Source organism: Nothobranchius furzeri, chromosome 10, assembly GCF_043380555.1.
Source record: "Nothobranchius furzeri strain GRZ-AD chromosome 10, NfurGRZ-RIMD1, whole genome shotgun sequence".
Classification (NCBI taxonomy): Eukaryota; Metazoa; Chordata; class Actinopteri; order Cyprinodontiformes; family Nothobranchiidae; genus Nothobranchius; species Nothobranchius furzeri.
The window spans coordinates 59,232,217-59,254,824 of NC_091750.1; the positions used below are offsets into that span (position 1 = coordinate 59,232,217).

The 22,608-nt window shown below is 38.7% G+C and overlaps 1 protein-coding gene across 1 annotated transcript in view; it reads right to left on the reverse strand.

Annotated features, from left to right (window-relative positions):
* Positions 1-4,201: 4,201 nt before the first annotated feature.
* Positions 4,202-22,608, reverse strand: part of fstl4 (follistatin-like 4) — a 251,981-nt gene continuing 233,574 nt past the window's right edge. The window contains exons 14-16 of the mRNA XM_054730744.2: positions 19,246-19,353; positions 7,836-7,945; positions 4,202-7,758 (exon numbers count right to left, since the gene is read on the reverse strand). Of these exons, the coding sequence (XP_054586719.1) occupies positions 7,056-7,758; positions 7,836-7,945; positions 19,246-19,353 (921 nt within the window). The 3' untranslated portion in view covers positions 4,202-7,055. The remainder of the gene's footprint in view (positions 7,759-7,835; positions 7,946-19,245; positions 19,354-22,608) is intronic.

Genomic DNA, 22,608 nt, shown 5'->3' on the forward strand with positions numbered 1-22,608 from the left:
GTAACTTATAAAATTGTAGCATTTACTTAGGGCATTAGAGCACCTTGACTTCTAATGGTGAAGCAAACTAAACATCTGCTTTGATTGTAAATAAACAGGAATGCAAGGTTTATAAAGACTCAGTTCTTGAACTTCCCAGGAGGACCTTGGAGAAGTTTTACGGCTTCCCCCATCTTGAGAAAAGGGTCAGTCTGAGGTTGATGTAAACCAGACCAGTTTCTGATATTAGTCCTGTGCCTCCTGATTAGCGCAGAAGAAAAAAACACGTCACTTGATAAAATTTATGTCCGTGGGAGAAGGTAGGAGATAGCCAGCTCCAACCTCCCCCTGTTGCTGAGTGTGAGAGAAAGGAACTTTGTGTGAACCCAACACAAGTTAATCTGGGAATAATGTGGATTTCCGCTACAAACATTAACGGCAATTAACTGGTTAACTGGTTAACTACGTGCAACCCCAATAGCTATACTATGTTAGAACGTTGCTGAAGTTACAATGTTTATTTTCCCTGGTGATAAGGGCCAGTACATACTTAAATCCTAGGCATTTCTTAACTTTGAATATAAGATAATATTTACAAACATATATGGGATATAAATTAAGCAAATTATGTGCAAATTGTTACTTAAATTTTATTGGGTTGTTTCTACAGGTTGCTTTTTATAGTGTAGTCACAAATTTCAAGTTTGATTAAATATCAATAAACTTCAGATGCAATAACTGCATTTACCACTGTTTCTAAGGTAGATGGGTGACAGTGAGGTGATTGTAGGAATAAGAACTCAATGATTGGAGTAGATTAAAGGTTAGCCTGCCATGTGATTCTTCACATAAATCCCTATACCAATTTAGATCACTTTCACGTATCAGCTGTCTGCAAGTGTGTGCTAGAGACAGTTATCTCACTGCGCACATTCACAAATAGCTGGAGAAGATGAGACACATAAACGGTCTTTATTTTGTGATGTGTTCAATGTCTTACCACACCTGCAGGATGGTTTTCAGGATATTCTGTGTCTTTACTAGCTGGTGTTGTCGACCTCATCAATGTGAAAAAGCGGTCCAAATGGGAAAACTTTGAAAATTGTGTCTTACAAATGTCTTTTGTATTTCTGGTGTTCATGATATTTTCCTGAAGCTTATGTTTAACAGTGAAACCTGGCTGGGACAGATATCGTCTCTTTACTGAGCTTAGGCTTATCCCAACACGGAATGCTTCCCAGATTGTTCCCCTCGATTATTTCCTTTTCTCTGCAGGCAACATTCCCAATGTCTCTAAACATGGCACGTATAGTAAACCTGAGGGCAAATTATCCTTGGTTTATTCTGAGGAGAGTCAATCGAGGCAGAGCTTTGTTTATTTTTTGTGTTTCATCTACAATGTAGAATAATGAAAAAAATGTTTAATGACCGCCATGTCAACTTTTCCTTACATGCTAAATTAAGTTCAATTGGCTTTAACCAAGCTCAATATGAGCAGTGTTCATGTCTGTTAATTACCTTTCTGTATTCTTCATTTGCAGAAATGTTCTTTATGAAACCATAGCAACGCTTACTTCCATCCATCCATTTTCAGCCATTCATCCGGAGTTGGAACGTTTACATCTGATTCAAAACCAACTCTGGAAATAATTGCATAAACAGAAGGCAAACCTTGATATTTGCTTTATATGACGGTGTTTCTATGAGTAGAAACAATGTGCCTACTTTTGACAGCTTTTTTTCTGCTTTCCTTTAAAGTGTTTGACACGTCTGTGTCTGTGATATCACCCACTTTTGTAATTATCCTCATGAATGATTACCTGTAAATGCACTCAGGAAGCATTCAGACAGGTTCAAATCTGCTCACTTGGTGTGACTCATCTCAAATCACCAAGGGAGGTGTTGCGCTAGCGTTTCAGCCAGATGTTGAAGAGGTGTAAATGCATCCATCTTTTCAGCTCCTCCACTGTCACTGACTTGGCTCATGTTTCACGTTCTCCATGTCATCTCCACTTACACACCGATTCTACTTTTTCACTTGAGGTTTGCTCAGTGAAGTGTGCACTCCACACTTGCATTAAATGATTTGGCCACATAATATTTGTCCAAGAATTCTACAGTGAAATAATCACAAAATAGTCTAATGTCTCAATCCTGTTGGAAGGAAGTAGGGCTGCAACAAATCGATTTGTTGTGTTGTGCACTTTTTTCATGTTGTGCAACATTTATTTATCAGTCAATGTGCACAGCTCATCTGTATGCAGCAGCATAGCAGACCAAGGCAGATCAGAACGAGAGTCATATATGTTGCATGTGCGATGAATAAAACTCAGTATGCGATAAACAATTTATAAATTTAGCACTCGTACGGCATCTTTTTACTAGTTACTTATTTCCCCAGAACTTTATTGAGCAAAGGTAAGTTGTTTGTTATTGTGTAAGGAAGACTGGCGCACAATGTGCTAATCTAGTTTCTGTAGAGGAAAACAGAAACCAGCAAAGACACAAGGGCAGAAATGGTCAAAAGTCTGGGATCAAAAGTGCAACTACGGGCAGATTAGCTAATGCTAGCTGGTAGCAGGCTCACGATCAAGTTGGGTTCCAAAAAAACACGATGGTTGTGAAACTAAGAACATATAAACTCTGCAAGCAGAAGAAAAGTCCCCATCATCCTGTTTATTCTTAGCTGTTGCAGCACCATGGAGCAGAACCGCTGCATTCAGATTGCTGCTTCGAGTCTGCTCTGCGCAACACCACAGCAGGAATATGGCAAGCTGCTGTAGCATGTAATTCACAAACGTGTCTTATCGTTGAACATAATTTAAACTGGATTATTGCTAAGTCGTACATAATAGACATGTCATCATTACATTTTTAGCAGTAGAGTTTAAATGTAATTAGCATTTCCAATAACTTACTATTGAACATGTTAATGAAATACATACAATTTTACTGATCATAGTTTAATTATGATTGTTTTTAGATGATAGCATGATATTTAGCAGGCTATTGAACAGTTTTCTAATCATGTTCTGTCAATAAATAAAGTAAAAGAAGGAGAGACCATATCACAAGCTTGCGTTCTCCGTCTCGATGGATGGATGTTTAAAAAAGAGAGCTCGACTCTGTCTGTCCTTGCGAGGGCGCTTCAGCAGGCTCGCAAAGACGGATAATGGCGTTGCTTGCGTCCGTCCCGACGCAGACAGAGAAGTATAAATTAAGCTGAAGAAGAGCTGTTTCATTGGAATGAGCTCTGCGAAAACCTGACTGGAAACCATCATAGATGTTACGTTCATCAAGAGCAGCTGTGAGTTAGCCACAACCTTGTCCAAAATCAGTCACATTTGGACATTTGGAGTTTGAATTTAAAACAATTGCCAACTTAATCTCTACTTGAGTAAGCACTGCATCAGTCTCTTGTTTAGTAAGTGTTTTTGAGTATCGTTGTCAGCGGAAATATTCTTTCATTAGCAAAAGCCTCCTGATTGGCCTAATTTGCCACAGTAATTGCAGATATGGACATGATGCCATGAGCTTTGATCAAGTTGTGGCCTCTGTCAGATAACGGATGACGCCTTTTCTCATTTCTGAGGTTACAGGGAATTGAGGCACGGCGAACAGGATAGTTATTGTCTGTGTAATCAAATTCACTTTCCTCTTTGATGTTTGGCTACAGGAAGCCTTTTGTTCTCATTCACACTTGTCTGTCACTCTGACACTGATGAAAAGTGTATTGATGTTGCCCCTTGGTATGAGCTTGTTGCTGGTAATGGTCATAGATTGTTGGATTGTGTTGATCCCAGGAAGACAAAAGATTTCATTATCCTCTTAGAGGTGGAAGGCACCTCATCAAAGATGGTGGCAAGAAAGGAGTGGGAAAACAAGGGGTTGGATGCAATGCTGCAAACAGGAACTTATTATTCTTTGTTAGCTACTTAGTTTTCAAGTGATGAATGCATGCTTTCTTGGTGTTTTTACGCTCAAAAATCTAAATCTTTTCCTTGATGACATCATTTGATGGACCAAAGCTCTAATTATGCAGTCCTGGAAAGATTACCTCCTCACCTTGTGGTTTAATGGATTAATCATTACAAAACACTCTAGGCTATAAAGCCATGAATTTGGTTTCCATCGTTCTTTTAGGACAACTATAAAATCAGTGGATGTAAAAAATGCTTTTCACAGCTGTCGTTTCAATGAAAAATTCTTGAGTCTAGGACCATGATTTTAACAATATATTTATTCCATTTTTTTCTTACAAAACAATTCCCTCATAAACAATAACACACAAAATGCATAACAAAAACTGTACAGTCAGTTTTATGTCATGTCTGAACGTGTTCTAAACATGAACAATGTTATCTACAACAGTGGTTTCTACCAAGGTCTATCACATCAATTGGTACAGCTCTGCAGCTCCTTACTTCCGGGTAAAAGAGGTACAGAAAGAGTCATGTGGCCCAAACAAACAACAGGAGCTTAGCCAGACTCCTCAGCAAACATTAGTATAGTTTCTTTGCTCTCCTTGGCTCAATAGCGGTGTCTTGCTGTTGAATTGACAGATGTGACAATAGAAGGGCAGGAAAGTGATTCTTTCACAAGCAACTGTTGGTGACCGTGTGGTCACTGCAAGGTCAGTGGTAATATGCTGAAAATCAATTTTATTACATGCATGTCAGCACTGCCCAAAAGGGAGCAACTTTGGATTGGATAGTGACTTCAAGAAGGAGAGAGCTTTAAAAAAAACAAACAAATTTCAACACATTTTCATAAAAAATAACTTGGATGTATTCTGATACATATTTCTCTCAGTGCAACAGTGGTCTAAGAAACAATGCGATTTTGTGTCAATACTTTCAAACAATTCTTCAATCACTGTTTTTCATGTTGTCTTAATCACGAACCGCTTCACTCCTTAACTAGATCAGTGTCTACCCTACTCACCGCATCCCATTATGAAGCTACAGACACACCTATGTATTAGGAGCTAATTTATAATATTCAATTCAGTATTCTTTTTGGGACAGGAAACACGTATTAGCATATAGAGTATACTCTGAACTAAACATGCTAAAGCTTTGACATCTTCATGGAGTTTATATGATTTAAACATTTTCACCCTCCAGAAAGAAATAAAAGGCAGCAATGGCTAAATCTCAAAGGCTGTGAGTATTTGTGGTCTGATGTGTTCCGTTTTCATTTTCTTCCTCTGAGATAAAATCGTCTTAGAAATGTGTGAAGATGAAAACCAATTAGCAGGTAATCTAAATTAATCAGAATGTAAATCTGTTAATGAACAAGTTGAAACTATATTTGGTACCACTTCCCTTAGAAAGGACAAAGTCTAATTATAATGCAATAAATAAGGGTTCTAGGTTAGAGTTAGGACTTCTGATGACTGAAAGATATATGGTTCTACATTGGATTGGTTGAATGCATCACTATTTGAAGTCCAAGTTCACATGAAAAAAGTATTCTACCCCTATTTCCTGCAGGCTTGTGCTATTTGTGGACATAAAACATCAATGTTGCAAAGCAAATTGAGTGTGTGTTGGAGTTGGGTTGCTCTCAGCCAATCAGAGGTGAGATGTCTGTATAACAGGAGCGCCAGAGCTTTATTCCCACAGAGGTTGACTCACAAGACATTCATTTATTCTAGAGACCACTGCAAATGCGTTGCTTAGATATTTTTATAGAAAAAAAATTAAAATGTTTATAAACGAAAGTAAATTTTAAAATGTCAACCGATCGATGTATTTTTTTATGACCAGATTTAGTTATTGACGAGTAGGCCAGGAGGCAAAAATGCTTAGAGACATTATTGTTCCAGTGATTATTACAACTGCAGAAAAGCTGCTGTGCTGTTTCACTGCTAATGGCTCATCGTTGTGAGGATTAGTGCAAGTGGAAAAACACTATTACATCAAGGATGATGCAGTTCAAAATGTGCTATTCTACTAGATGAAGAGTTGCTGGTGTTTAGTTACTGCCTTGAGGTTTTTTGAGCATACAAAATTTGATCGACCCACACATTTGCTTTGTATTTAAGTTGACTGACATTTATTGCTGAATGTATCTTTGATGTTAAAACCATCATAGTTTGGGTTGATGACAAAAAAATCTGTCAATCTCAGAAATGTTAGTCACCAATACGGAGTTTGATGTTGATGCACAAATGCTCACAGCCCATCAGATAGCGTAACTGATGCTGCTTTAGTTTGATCTCAGCATATGGGGCGGCGCAATCCGAAGTCATTACCCCAAGGGAAACTGCTAAGTGGCATTTTTAGGCTTCACAGCACAAAACTGTGGTGCAGGAGGAGAGATTATACAATTGCGAAAGACCAGAGGATGCAATGTTTTGCTTCCTCTGCAACTGAAACATCCACTGTTGATGACTAATGGACCGATTGGGCTCTTTGGATACACAAAGTAAATAGAGGGAATTACACAAGTGCATAAAGCCAACCTCTGCCAACATGAGAATGAAAGCTTTCAGAGAGCGAGAGAGTACAGCACAACACCATGACGAAGGCGAATTAACAGATGCTGCTGTTAGCATTTAAAAGGTATCAGAACACTACACACTAAAGGCAGACAAGACAGACAGTTTGTGGTGATTATATGCAGCACTGGTGAAAACGACAGACATCTGTTGAGAAAAAACAAAACTGGAAAGCTTTTTACTCTAAAAAAAGTGAGCATTGTGCATAGTTCATAGTTTAGTTACACCTCTTCAGGTACCTATTTGCTGTGATAACATGGAAGGAAGTGCAATATTGTACAATTCTGTATAGTTAAGTGCACGTAGATCACTGTTGCACTGAACGGCATTGACACTTTCTCCCAATAGGAAAATCACAACAGATTTTCTTAACGTATTTCTCATTGACTATTTTTAGGTGTACTTTTGTCACAACAAACTCAGGCATGTTTCCTTCTCGTTCAGTCCCAGGGCTGGGTCCACATAAATCTTAGTAATAGGTAATTTGGCCTGATCTCTCTTCTTCCTTTTCTCGTTTGTATCTTTCACTAATTCTAAGTCTCTTTATTTTTCCAGTTTATTTTTTATTTACTCATACCTCACCGACCCAGACAACTGTGTTTGCTCTCTTTATGTCTGACACCTCACAGTGTGATGTTCTGTGTTTGCCGTTCAAGACGAAGAGGGACTCGACTGATGGTGTTATCAAGTACTGTCCGAACAATCCGCTGGAGACCACCACTCTGTTTGGTCCTCCCCATGGCCAGGCCCGGGGGGGCAGGGGCTCTTTTAGGCTTCGTAGAACCTCGACATGACCTGATGACAGATCGGCAAACAGCAAGTCTGTACCTGACCCCGAGGTGGCCACAACCACGTGTTGGTTGGACTCTGTGAAGGACGGCTGGAAAACCAGATCAGACACACTTATAGGCTCGTCGATTACCCGATTGAGACTCAGCTCACCCTGGAAGGACACTGTCTGTACTATCATTTTTGAGCCCTCTGGGTCAGGTGTCACAACGTAGCGACCGTCTGGTGACACGTACGCCTGCCCTGTGACATTCAGGTTGAGGCCGATCACGGCATCTGTCACGCTGTCGATGAGGATCTGGGCTGGAGCATGCAGAAGGCTCTTGTGTTGGCACTGGACAAAGTAGAAGCCACTCAGATGTGTGTAGGCCATGCTGGCTGGTATGCAGCTGTAGTTCTTCAGGCTGATGGTCTTGACACGGTGGAAAGTCTCCAGATCGATCTTGTGAACTGCAGGTTCATTTTTTAGGAAGACAAATGCAAACCTGTACCCCCAAGAAGTTTGAATTAGAGTGATAAAAGAAGTTGCAGTTGATTTTAAGGTCAGAGGTCACTTCTTTACCTCACATGAGTTATAATAAGGTTCGTTGAAGGGATGAAGAAGTCGTTCACCCTTTGGAAAGTGGTGCGTATGGCATGATGAACTTCACCCACACTGGCTTGTGGAATTACCTGCAAACAAATGAAACATTAACTCAGTATTGTATCTGGGAAACGAAAACTTGGCAACAGATAAATCTGGTGCATACTAGCCTGAAACCACGCCAAGACTGATTTGAGATTGAAAATTGTATCTGTGCATCAATGTTCATGAAAACAATTAAAACAGACAATTCAAAGAGAAGCTGAGTAGTTTTTAATGTGGATCAGTGCAGTGAGGCATGTTCACACCTTCATAAAGGGAAACACAAACAGCAACACAAATGCACTTCACAATTAACTCATTCACTGCCATTGACGACTAAAGTCGTCATTTTAGATCCAACCGTTCACTGCCAATGACGACTAAAGTCGTAATTTGCATTTTTTTTTACTGTTTGAGCATCGGAACGAGCCCCTGCGCTTAGAGAACAAACATCTCAGCCCTGACGCCGATCTTCATCCGCATACGTCACAGATCACATGATCAGGAAGCAACACATCCATGTGTTTGGAGATCGTTTTGGGCCGTTCCTGTAAAAAAAAGTGAGGCGCGAACCGGAAAAGCGTCTGCCGATCACAATTCGACAACAGATTATGAAAGAACGGATAACGCTCGAAACACGCGGCTTCTTCCTGATGTAAGAGGTGAGTCTCCTCTTTGTTTTGGTTGTTTTGGCATCGACATCATGCTAGCACGCAACGTTCTGTGACTCTTAAAAAACAGTAAAAATGGTGAGAAACGCTGGCAGCGAATGCCGTTAGTGATCAAGAAACGGCTGGCAGTGAATGAGTTAAGAAGAGTCAATTCTCTGCTGTGCTATTACATCTTAGAGATCAGTGCTTTGAAAGGTGGTAAAAGTGGTAGTATTTGTCACAGATAAATAAACTTAATACCCAGATGGTTTCACAGCACTTCACACCTTCAACATTGTGGACAAAGACCATATTGACCCTATGGATGGTAGATCTGGGGACTGGTTTTGTATACTAGCCTGTATTAACACAATCGCACCATATTTTAAAATCTTGGAACATTTTTGTGCTTTCAAACTGAGAAAAGTCAAAAACATGAGTGAAAATAAAGAACACATCAGAACTGAATATTTTTTTCTGCCAACAGAAAACTAAAGCCAAGTAAATCAATGTGACGTTGTCCAGAGTAACAAACTAATCATTGGAAAATGTTTTTGTAGCTCACACAATCATATTTGACTTAAAGGTGCATTATGTATAAATAAAGTAAAAATGACATCATGTGGTAAAATTTGGTTACTGCAGCCACTTGAAACAACTCTGGAGCTTTTTGCTGGCTGTCGGCACTGCAGCATTAGCTCGCAGGAGTCCTGACAACCCCACGCTCACTGATGGTAAACAGTAATTACGCCCCTCCTTCCTTTATTTTAAAAGGAGAAAACTGACAATCCCCGCAGCAGCTGGATATGAAATATGCTTCAGTATAACCTTCTTTCATATTTACCACAAGATAGAGGAGGATTGCAGGTTCCAAACTTATTATGGTACTTGTGGGCAGCTCAAATTAGGATGGGTATGTTTTACTTTGAATCAATCAATAAATCCCCAGCTTGGGTCAATATTGAGGCTCAAAATATTGCAATTTCTCCAAACCAATATATATATATATATATATATATATATATATATATATATATATATATATATATATATATTCATCAAATATGAAGAAATTGTTGAAAGTAACCAAAAACCCATTTTTAAAAATACAGTTAAAATATGGCATGAGGTAGGTAACTGCCTTGATAGGACTAGACAGCTATTTACTCTTACGCCACTTTTTGGCAATGAAGAATTTCCTCCAGGGAGAATCGACCCAGGATTTAAAACTTGGTCTCTAAAAGGACTAGCAACAATCTCTGACTTACATAAAGGAAAGAATATGAGAACTTTCCAAGACCTGGTGACCAGCTTTAGTATCCCCCCAAAACACTTTTTTAAATATCTTCAAGTTGGAAACTTCATTAAATCAAGTCAAAATGGTAACCTTGCCCCACCTGCACCATCAACTTTAGAATATATTGTGGCTAAATATAAGTGAGGTAAGGGACAGATTTCCATTATATTCAATGAGATAATTAAAAGTTCTAAGGATTCATCAATGAGCATCTTCAGAGCCTGGAACTCCGATATGGGTGGAACCATATCAGAGGAAGAGTGGACTTGTTCTTTAATTAAGACCCAGACTGTTAATACAAACTCCAAATTACTTCAGTACAAATGGATGACCAGACAATATATCACACCAACTAAGTTACATAAGTTCAGCTCTGATGTACCTGACACATGTACTAAATGTAAGTCTCAAAGGGGATCCTTATTTCATTGTGTGTGGGAATGTCAACCAATAGTACATTTTTGGAAGGAGACTCTTTTAATTATTGGTAAAATAATTAATGAAGTAATACCTGTAGACCCTAAGTTGTGTGTTTTAAACATATATCCTAACAACTTTATCCTTTCTAATTCTAAAACACATCTTATGGATATTTGCCTATTGGAGGTTAAAAGATGTATTGCACTTTGCTGGAAAAAACCTAACATTTGTGCAACCTCAGACTGGTTGGAAGCTATGACATCCTTTGTGGCTTTAGAACGAATAAGCTATTTTACAAAAAATATGTTAGATAAATTTGATGAGATCTGGACGTAATTTTTTGCTTTTTTGGAAACGGGTAATACAATGTGAAACAACAAAGTAATTTGATACTGTTCATGTATGCAGGGGGTGTATGTCTTTTTTCTTTTCTTTTTTCACTTTATTTCACTCCCTTCTTTAATTTTGTTCTACTTCAAACATACCATGAATTCGGGTTTGCTAACAGAAGGGAAATGAAAATTGGTATTGGGCACAATGTTTTCATGTTTGTGTTTATTTGTATATTTATGCCACATAATTGTCTCTTGTCTTTTTTTATGTTTTGAGTGGAGACATTTTCATTTTATGTGTTGGTACCCAAATGAAGAAAATCAATTAAAAAAATTGTAAAAAAAAATAAAAATAAAAACTTCCTTCCAAAGTGACTGAAACACTCTTTTGGGATTTTCCCACCTTAAAAATTTCACAAAATTCTTACAAACTGCATCTTCAACATTAATGCTGTAAAGAAACAGCAACAAGCTGCTGTTTGTGCCTTTTTCTACGTTTGGATAGAAAAGGTTCAGGCGGTTTGTTTCAGTATAACTTTCCTCTCTAAAGGACTGAAACCTTAAACTCTTTTGAGATTTTCTTACTGTAAAATGCTCACAATATCCTTACATACTGCACCTTTAAAAACATAAAAGCCTGTTGAATTTGAATCATAAATAACTCTATACAGATGAAGAATTCTGTAAGAGTTTTTTTTATTACTTCTGTGTTTTTGAGGACTCGTTTTAGGTTCATGGTAATACAACGTTCTGATTTCTAGGGTTTTATATTCCTGGCTGATAATAATCTCAGCTCTGGAGGTAAGATCAGTATCGGAGATGCTAAAATGTTGTTATGAAGATGTTATCCGCATTTCAAATACATTTTAGTAAAACTCTTCCCTAGGGAGTTATGTGAACAATGATCTGATGAATATGGAAAAAAAAAACAGATCTTAGTTTGTCAACCACAGACAACATTCAAATTCTTCTAATAGCATGTCCTGTTTAAAGATGCACCTGAGTCTATGTACATGAGCAACAATACGTAGCAGATTCACAATCCCCTGCATTTTTTAAATTACATTTTTTGAAGTGAATAGAAGAATCATACATCAGCTTTTAACAACCAGGGCTTGTTCAGGTGACACCCCATATATCCTGAAACAGATAAACATCTGCAGTATATGGACTGATCTGATGATGTGTGGCTCTGCTTCAGCTCTCTCTCTGCACTGCATCTTTGTCCGTGACGGTTGTCTTAGCAGAACAAACCACAATAAAAGCCTCATCTCTCATGTCAGCCTTGTGGCACTGAATCAGCGAGTTTTCAAAGTGAAAGAGACATGCAGCCATCTTTGATGTACTCCTAATAGTATTCAGTGTCAGAGATGCATGACTCATTATGCTCACCTTTACAACAAGGTCATTGTCCTGGGCCAGAGGGATGTTTATGCAGGACTGTCAACATTTAACATCTGTCCCTAAATGCTGGTGAAGTTCTTGATTCAAATTTACGTGACATAACCATGATGGTCATTTGCCACAAGATTCTATGAAGCCAGACAGTAAGATGAAACTATTTTTAGAAATATATGTTTTATAGCTTCAATTATGTCCTGTCTAATGAAGTTATCCAACTGAAGAGTGTTTGTCACTGTAACGTGAGGAAGTTTGGGTTTTTCTGTGCCAAAGGTCGTATTTGCCCGGCTGGGTCAAAGCTGGGTCACGCAGCAACTTTACCCCACAGATTAAGACCTGAGCCGACAGCAAGTCTGAAAGAAGCCACAACATCTAACACCTGTAGCTCCAGAAGAAGGAATTCTCACACAATCTAGTCATAATAAAGAGTCTCACGCTTTCTTTGTTTATTAATGCTAAATAATCATTTTATCACTTTGCTCATTATAAATGTATTTAATCAAAAGAATGATTATTGTGCTTTGGGTAATCATAATGAACTATAATGAATCAGTACTTAATTAAATAATGTTTTTGAAGATGTTTAGCGATGACCTTCACACTCGCTCACACAGGTCTGGATTCACAGTAACTCCAAAACACATTTGCTCTGACGCACAACGTTTGCTCTGGGAAGAGAAGCGGTTTTGGTAAGTTCAGGTCAGTTCGAGAGAGAGAAGGAAAGAGAGCAGAAGTGTGGAACGAACACCACGGGGAAGGGAGCCCGCAGGCTCCTGTCCCCCCCCCCCCCCCCCACACACACACACTATTTCTGTCAAGCCAGACAGAAAAGCTCAAATGCAACCGCTTATGCAGACTCGTCCCAGAGTCTTTGATTTCTGAGTTAATTTAAACTTGAGAAAGCGCATCTGCCGAACACTTCAGCAACGTGTACCAAGGTCAACCCGGGACTTGACCGCCACACACCTAGGTCTTCCCTGCCAGCCCAGGTGTCTTCTGGATAACACATCCTCCGGGGTCCGGATCTAAAGGGGGTCCTAAGTACGGTGAGGCAGAACACAATAGATAACGTTCTGATGCTGGTTTCCTAACAAGAACTAAGTTTAATTCAAAACATAATTTTTCACTCAGATTCACCTTTTCTCTCCCTGAAGCAATCTCAAACACCTGCATGCACGTATTCATAATTAATATCCTCAATTTTAGCACATCCAACACAAGGTCTATTTGTGCAAGCTTAAAATATCAACTGTTAAAGATTGTCCAACAAGGTTGCCAATGTTGATTATTTTTCCTATGATTGTCATTTCAAATTGTTAGTTTTAACCGAAGAATTAAAACTCTTAAATTTCAAACTTGTCTCTTCATTGAACTGGAACACAGACACACGGATATGATCGTCAGTTTATCGATGAAAACAACCTTTGAGTCTTCTTATCTCTATAACATTTGGTTATTAATTTGTAAAAATTAATATTCCAGATTATTCTGTAGGATGGTTCCTCTTTAATAAAAGAGCCATAAACCATTACGCTACATCACTTAATGCTGCTTTCTTATGGAAAACTTCACAAAAAAGTATTCTCAGACCAACCAACTCTTTTTAACCTGTTGAACAAAAGTAAAAGTTTAAAAGCTATGAGTGGTGAACTTTTAAGCAATTTATCTTTAAAGAAGTTGTCACTCCCCCCTCAGAGTCTTACTCCACCCACGTATCAATTTTAAAAACTGCAACATTAGTAGGCGTTGCCTGGAGGACCGAGAGGGCGGAGCCGCGGCAGTGACGAAGACGACGGCTAACTAGACGGCTAACTAGAACTAGTGTAAATGCTCTTTTTTGGTTCAAATTATGAATATAGAAAAAACCTGAGTGTGCTCAAAGTTTTCAGTTTTTTTGGAGTTCTAAAAATATTAGGGATGTGCGATGCTGGCCTTAAAATGTAGCACCAGAAAATATCGGTATTTACTCCTTTAGATACGATGCACCTACATCAAACTTCTCTGCTTCATCTCTCTCTCTCAAAATATGAGATATTTTAGTTTTATTTGGAAACACTTGTGAATAATTAGGATCCGCTGTCCTTAGAGTACATAACTGCGTGTGGCTAGCCAGCGAGCAAACAACTAAAACAAGCACAAAAATATTCACTTAAGGCTTGCCTTTCTTAAATGACAATCTTTATAAATGTTTTATCACTGTAACTACGATAAAATAAAGTACAGAAATATAAATTTACTTATTGATAAAAAAGAAGCAGAAACTGCTTGGATGGTCTGTTAGTAACCGCAGCCTGCCCTTTTGTCCAACTAATCCCACGATTAACATCCAAACACAAACAAACTAAAGTGCAGAGAGTCTAAATGGCTGAACAACTATTAACGTGAGGCCGAGGCCCAGGTTGAGGCCTTTCACTGGAGCTATCTCTGAAGTCACGTGGATGCTCATTAATCATTCAGATTTTAAGCATTTAATACACAAACAGAAGAGTAAAACAAAAAATTCACTGATGCCCAGTGGGGGGTCAGACAGTTTTGGTTCCATTTCTCACGACTATCAAATGCAGGGAAATAAAAATAGCAGTTCAGGATGATGAGTTTTGCTGCACTTGTCAGGATGTTTTCTCCTGCATGTTCTGGTCCAACTAAGCTGCTCTGTTTCTCTGCTTGTTGGAAGTGAAAAGATCCCGTGTTAACAAAAGGTCATTACAACAGCTGTAGAAAAGGAGAATGGGAGTTAAGAAAGTTTCCTGTACAGCCACTCATTTATTATTAGGCAGTTTACAGGTGCTCTCCACTTAATGCCACAGGCCTTTCTTTGTTATTGCTCATCCTTGGATTTCATATCCATGCGCTCGGTGACAAGCCCCTATTGAGTTTTACTCTGCTTCTGCTTCACTGCCTGACCTAATACCTGAGGGGGATTTGATTCTGACTGAGTAGTTTCCCTCTTTCATCAAAATTCACTCTGCAGAAGAATTGAAAAAGGGGTTTTCCCCATTAGCAGGAATACATCTTAACAAGATTAAATTCTTCAAATGCTCCTGTACATCCTTGTCGTTTAGAAAACTCAATAAGGTTTTGCAAGGCATTTTATTCTACTTGTTGTATTGCATGTTATATTAGATGTTGGAACTACTAGTTGCTTCTGGGGACTCATGAAGTATACTGTAGATTATTGAAAATACTCAGAAGCACCTGATCAATGCTAGTTACAGAAGTTCCCCCTGGAATTAAAAAGTTTGCAGCCTCAAGCAGTTCATATTTCTAAGCGTGTGCAAACCAATTCGTAGCCCAAACTATTGTGTGAATCTGCAAGCTGAAGCTCCCAAGGTGCTATCATGCAGACCGGGTATAGCATCCTTGCACATATTGGCTGGTTTTTGCAGAATAGAGTCTTTAACTACTTTTTACATTAAAATCCATTTTCACATCCACACAGTAATATGGGGGTGATGTATGGTAGTTTCTAGCCTGAGAGAACCTGGAAAAATGAGAAAGCTATAATCTATTAGCTGGTCTAATATGACATTGATAACATGTATATGCTGATTTTAATCTGACCCACAGCTTTTAAATAGAAAACTAATTAAAGCTAGCCATAGTTCTATCCAGTCATTTAACATTCTTTTTGAGGTCTGGACAGCCTGAGAAAAGCCAGAGTTTTACCTTTTGCTCAATGTAATTGTTAACTGATTTTTGTTCGTGAACGTTTTCTTCCTGCAGAATGACAGATTTGGATTAGTTTGGAAAAACTCAGGGATCTTTCAAGATCCTGTAAAGACAGCAGGTACTTCTGAGATAAGTGGCACATGTCCATTTTAGACCCTGTATACATGGAATTAAGATATTTTTTCTGGGGGTTTGGGTTTCGCCACATCACTGCCTAAGCATGCTCTGAAATCACACATATACCCGGTGTTTACAAGCTCAATTACTGCTTTATTTAAAAGAACACAGGAGAGGTACAATGGCAATAATGGTCATTGTCCACCACCTCCACATTCAAAGATTGTTTTTCAGTAAAGACGCTGGGTGTTTCTCAATGTCAAGGCACCTGGCCTTGCGAGGCGATGTCTTGTGAGGCCAGGCACCTTACTTACGAGGACACTGTCCTTCCTTGGTCAAAGAAAACGGTTAAATGGAACAGACTTGCATCACGTGACATGGGAGATAACGTTATATTTTATACATATTGGTTTCAATATAAATATATAACGAGAATTTTACTTTTTATATTGTGTATATATTTGTTAAATTAAATATTTGTGAGTTACTACCCACTAGCCACTGAAGCTGCAACTAACAAGCAACTCACCAACCATAGATTACTTCTTTGGATCTAAAAAATACATTTTAAAATAGTTGACTTACTTTTAAACTTGAAATTTGCCCCAGAAGTTGCTGTCGCCTTCTGATCCGCCATCCTTTTGAAAATACCGTGGTGTGCTCTGGGTAATTTTTGACCAAGGTTAGGCTACAAGACACCTCCCGTGTATCCTTGCTCAGCTAGCTAAACAGCTAACAAATGGAGAACACACGCCTTGGTAGAACATTGAACATTGGAACACGTCTTGGCGGCTCCTGATGACGTATCTCCTAGGCAACCGGGGCGGTGCCAAGACATCAAGGCGTGGTTCCTAAGCATTGAGAAACACCTGATGACAATTTGGGAAACTATTGCCACCTACATGCTTGGCTTCCCCTTGAATGTGCTCCATAATGCACTGGATTTTCATTTTCCCCAGATGGGTGGGGGATGACATTTGGTTTAAAAATAAAAAGCTGGTGGCATGTGTACTGGACTGTGGCTGTTGGTGGAATAATGCAAACGCCATTCATGAGGAACCATTTTTTTAAAATGTTTGCAAGGACGCGTTTTCCTCAAGTGCATTTATGTTGCTGGAAATAGCTGAAGAATTGTCCAGACACCGGGTGTGTCCAGACTTGTGGGTATATGGTTTTAGAAGGTCTGGTCCTTCCTCGGCCGCTATAGACCAGAAGCGAGCGGCAGTGAATTTGGATTGTCTAGCCTTCATATTTATTCTAAACAGAAGTTAAAACTAAACTCAGCAGCAATACATGAAGAAAAACTGGGCCGTTTACAAGTTGTGTTTTTACTGCTAGATATTAAAATCTTCTCCTGCTTCGTCCACCAATATTACAAGAACAAAAATCTCCTGTTTGACCCAAAATGAATCACGTCATAGCCTTTGCCAGTTAGAATACACCAGACCTGTCATACAAATCCAGAGAAGACGAGGAAGCATTTTAAGTATTAGGACAGCTTTGTTGCTTCGCTGTGATGTAATCTCTTTAAAACGTGAACTCAGATGGATGCAACCCCTGAATTTGGACAAAGCCACCTATGCAAAAAAACTGAGGCTTAATAACGACCCCAATAAAATAAATTGCTGAGTCATACACCAGCTTTATTATTTTTGCATTTTAACTTTGAATCTGTTCTTGTCAGGAAGTTTAAAATAAGACTGATAACCCGAGAGTTCATGGGTCCACGACTGCCTGCTAGGACCCATTTGCCTTTAATGAATTGACAATCATGCTCCCTCTGATATTTGCACAAAGTTATTGAACTATCGCTAAAGTCTGCTGCACAGAAATATGACACATGCCGTGGTGAATGCACACACAGGTTAACACACCGTGAGTACTCAAACATCATACACAAATGTGACCCGCTGGAGCGAAGCTTGCCGTATCTGTTAGCAACAGGTCGCTCCTGCACAGGTCAATTACTTTCAGTCTGAATGATAATGACATTATCAGACCATTTATTTGTAGTGTGATCCATGTCCATTATGTGGCTTCCGTGCAATTGCATTTTCGATAGATTCACACCCTGCTTGCTAATTATTCATTACTTCTGAATGAATACAGGAAATAGGAAATTAATAAAAGGAAAACTACACAACTCCTTAAAAAGTCCTTAAATTTTAAATTTTCTGCGCAATCTAAACAGAGGTTTAAAGCTAATTTCATATGCTGTAAAGAACTGTGACTATACCTAAAATATGTTGTAGAAATAAGCATTCTTGGCCACGTGGATTGTAACTTAGTAGAAAACCCACACTCAGATGGTTGCTCTTCACTATTTATGCCAGTCTGTAGTGGCACCTTAAGTTTCGGAACAATCTGCATATATACCTCATAATTTTCTCCATCTTCATGCAAATGTTTCTAAAACCACCTTTTCCCAACACCAACACCAACATTCAAACAGTTAAGCTAATGAGCAGAAACAAAGGCCCAAACCCCTCACACGCCTGGAAGGGGATCCTTCCCACTGTTGGGGCCAAGCAGAACAATACACATGTTTGTCTGTTCCAAAGATTACTATGAGCTCCCCTGATGGCTTTCCTCACTGCAGCACCCCACGCCACCACACAGACAAGCAGAACATGGGAGTACTGGTTCATAATAAACAGCTACACACCGGCTCCGGTCCCTTCTGTCTCCCCTTCCTATCCTCCCTCGCCTTGCCCTGTTCGGGGATCCCTGGAAGTGGATTAAATACAACCACACCTGTGATCATTCCTCACTTGTGAAGCCTCCAGCATCAGTGGTCTAAAGGGACACCAGGCACAAGCTGAGAGCTGTGCAGCTGTGAATTGCTGTTTTCCTGGCTTGTAAAGTGATTTAAGACACACATAGTTTAGATGTTGGAGTGCATCATACTTATGTCACATAAACAGCAAGGTAGGTGCACAACTGAGCTCAATTAGATATGAGACACAGTTTTCTTCTCCTAAACTGTCTGCAGCTTAAATTCGCTCGGGAATCGAATCATTCATCTGTTTTCAAATATATATACACCTCTGCTGTGTGTGGAAAAAGAATAAAATCAATCAATCAATCAATCAAAGCTTTATTTATATAGCGCCTTCCGCAACCCTGTCGGGTAGCCCGAGGCGCTGAACATAGTACATGACAAAGTTAAATACGGTGAATAAATCGAAAATAAAAGCAGTTCAAATTACAAATTACAAAAAAAGGTAAAACATTCTAGTAGAAGACAAATGGGTAAAACAAGGGATAGAGCGAACCAATGAAAACAGGGAAATAAAATCAACATTAAAGATGGCCAAATTCAAACACGATGCTTTTATAGCTTCTGCTTTGTGTTGATTAATCAAGACTCAAAAAATTTTCTTTGAATTTCCAAAATGACATTTCCCTGTGAAACAGTTTCTCTTACCAATAACTTTTGCAGGTTTAAGATTCACACTTACCTGAAGGGTGGGGTGACCTTTGTCCATATCCCCCCATGTTAAAATCCACACCTGGTCATGAGATTTATCATACAGCATCTTCACCGGGAATGGATCTGTTGCAACAGCCTGGAGGACACAGAGAGTGGAAGGATTATCTCTATGTATAAATTAGGCTCATGATGGTAACGAAGCACACAAACTTTTGGGTATATATGCTGGAATATTTATTTATTAGCCATCTTTTTACTTCTGCTCTCTACATGTTCATGCAACTATCTTTACTTTCTATTCCTTAAATTATAAAAATAGTCTCATTACACCTGTTTGGTTTTGGTTTGTTATTGCTAAAAATAAAAGTTTCACCCGAGTAAATTTCATTGGGGGTTGGATAATTTTAACACTGTTGGCTTGAACCATACTTATGATCCTTTAATATTTGTATTGCACTAAAATCAATTTATAACGAACAAATATGTGGCTGAAACAGGTAGCCTAGAGTCAACATTAACATTTTTAATAACGTTAACATCATTATTCCCTTTAACGTTGGGTAGATGTTATAGTGCTGTGGCACAGCTTGACCTTTTGTCCTAATTACATAGTTTTTCACTTGCTTTACTTTTACTTTCATACTTTTGAAAACAACTTCATTAATTGCACCTAATTGTAGAAATCTTTTAAAATCATAGTAACTATACATCTAGATTAGTAATTTATCTGTAAGGGTTTGACACCTCTGGTCATCATAGTCTTAAAAAGAGTCAAATGAAAGTGTTCAAAAATAAATCCTAAGATATTGTCTGATGTTGAAAATGTGTGGCCAAAGGGCTTTGGGGAACGATGCAAGGAATGGGATGATCGACTGCAGTCAGACATCATACGGTTTTACAGTTTCTGTAATTACGAGATGGTTTCAAAACAAAGACTTCTGGTATGTTGGATCAGGAATAAAACTGAGAAGCATTCAGATATTAATGTAGAATGTAACTGGCTAAAAATACAAGATTAAACAATTTTTGAAGTGACAATGTTTAACTTCTAATAAAGTAGAACATTTTGTTTTTTGGGTTAAACTACAGCCTAATCTTTGTAAGGAAAAACAATCGCAAGGCTGGGAACTTTTTAGGGTCTAGGGAGAGGACTAGTCTGGGCTTCCCTGGCTTCTGCCCCTGCAGGGAATAAAAGGATAAAGAGGTTAAAAGAAATCCATTCTGACTTTTTACATTTTATCTCAATTTCCAAGTAGAATCAACTACACATTTAACAAATACTAAGAGTTCAGCTGCGGTTACTAAAATGACAGCATTTGTACAATTGTTTGACTCCACATTTGGATATATTGAGAATAAAGCACCCTCTCTATTTCAACAACCATTTGTTTTGATCATTAGTGAAGACTAATAACTGGAAAATACTCTGGGTATATTGATAACGTCTGATGTTGCAGGACTCCATCAGATTAAACACCATTAAACCAGAATATTCTACACATGAAATGTGAATAACAGCCCTCTGTGCTCCACATAATACATTTTAATCCCTGACTAACCAACAGAGCTATGCTTGCATCATGAAAACACTGGAATGGAAGTGTGCTGTATTCTGTAGCCTGCATTTCCACCTTGTTGCTGTTGGACAGTTAACGAAGCTATCTCACACACATTGGGTGAGAAACATCAAGAATAGACAATAATCTATACATGTTAGAAGAAGCAAAGGAAGGAAATAACAGTGGGAAGGAAAAGCATGAGATAGGAGAGGTGGGGAATAAACTCCACCTCAGATCTGCTGCAATGTCAACAACCAGGAATAACACAATCCATTACCCTGCTTCTGGCTGAGCAGACGGGGAACTGCTGACACTCACCATTGAAGCGAGACCACAAGCTCTGCTGTCAGTAATGGGAGGTGCAGGCCTCTGCTCTGCACTGGTCAGCCAAGTGTCAACTCAGCATGTGCCCATGTACGGTGTGAGGAGAAGGTGTACTCTGTGTGTGTGTGTGTGTGTGTGTGTGTGTGTGTGCATTTTCTGCATGATTGAAGAAGAGGTAAAGTGGAGGCCAGGCCCTCGATGCTGCAGCCTGGAAGCTAATTGACCTAAAAGTCCAAAATAATGAAAATGTTATAGGATTTGAATGATATTTGTATGGAAGGTGGAACAAATAAGTAGTTTTTTATTTTTTATACACAATATAGCAACACTAGAGTTATTAACACTTTAAGCTAGTGCTTTCAAACTGGTTTCAGTTCAGTTTTTAAGCCAGAAACTTGAGTAGCTTCACACTGGACAGCTCTCTGAGCATCATCTGCTGGCAGGGGAGAGGAAAACAGACGAGTCATCTGACACCACAGTGCACATGTGTTCAGCCATGTTGGACTTCTGTTTACTAAATGTGGCCACGCATTGGTCTAAACCAATCACGTGACAGCTGCTTTACAACTTTCTCATTACGCAGCTCAAGACGAACTAGTCCCACCTAGACATTTGAAAACGCTTGAAATAAAAAAATTAGAGATGAAGAATTTTTCCTATTAGGCTTGGTCATCGTGATGTTTTAAGATACCATGTCTGCTAGAATTATAAAGAAAAGAGAACATTTAGATCTGAAGTCATTTTTTTTTATTCTTTCTATGAAACCATAAAAGCAGAAGTAACCTTTAAGAGTTTTTTCTCTAAATGTGACGCTTTTTTCTAACACGTCTGAATGCAGTGGCTACCTTTATTACCAAAGTGAAATAAAATAGACTAAATCACACTTGACATAGAAAGAGTAACCTGAGGTGAACTGATTCAGTAGAACAGAAGAGCTTCAGGTGGCATTGGCAGTTCTAAGTAGAGAGATGTCATAATAATAGATGCAGTTTTTGTGTCGGATGAGCTCCTAGAGGTCACCTGAGAATATTTGGTGCTAAAACAGAAATAAAAATGCAAATGCATAACACCAAGGATTGCTTTTATCCTTACAGAAGTTGTCATATCTTTAAACTGCATCAACAAATGGGTTCTTGGGCTTTGAAAAGAAAAAAAAAAGGAAATCTTAAATGAAAACTGCAGAGTTTAGATTACTAATCGTCATCTACCTCCAGAGCAACACCCGGTGACAGTTAAACACAGGTTGTTGCCATCCAGGATTTATTTATTTGCAGCTGGTTCACCATGTTTTAGTCCAGTGGGAGCCTTTCTGGCAAAGAACTGAAACCAAAAATACAAAGTTGGATCTCTCTGCTGGGAAAATTTAAATTTTCTAGTTTCTGCATGGAAACGAAAAGGAGAACAATACAACTTAGCAACCTTTATATTATCTAGAGTTTTTAGGAAGTCTGAATACATTTGTAAAGGTAAAATATTCATGTAAATAAATGCAAGAGTAAAAAGTACAT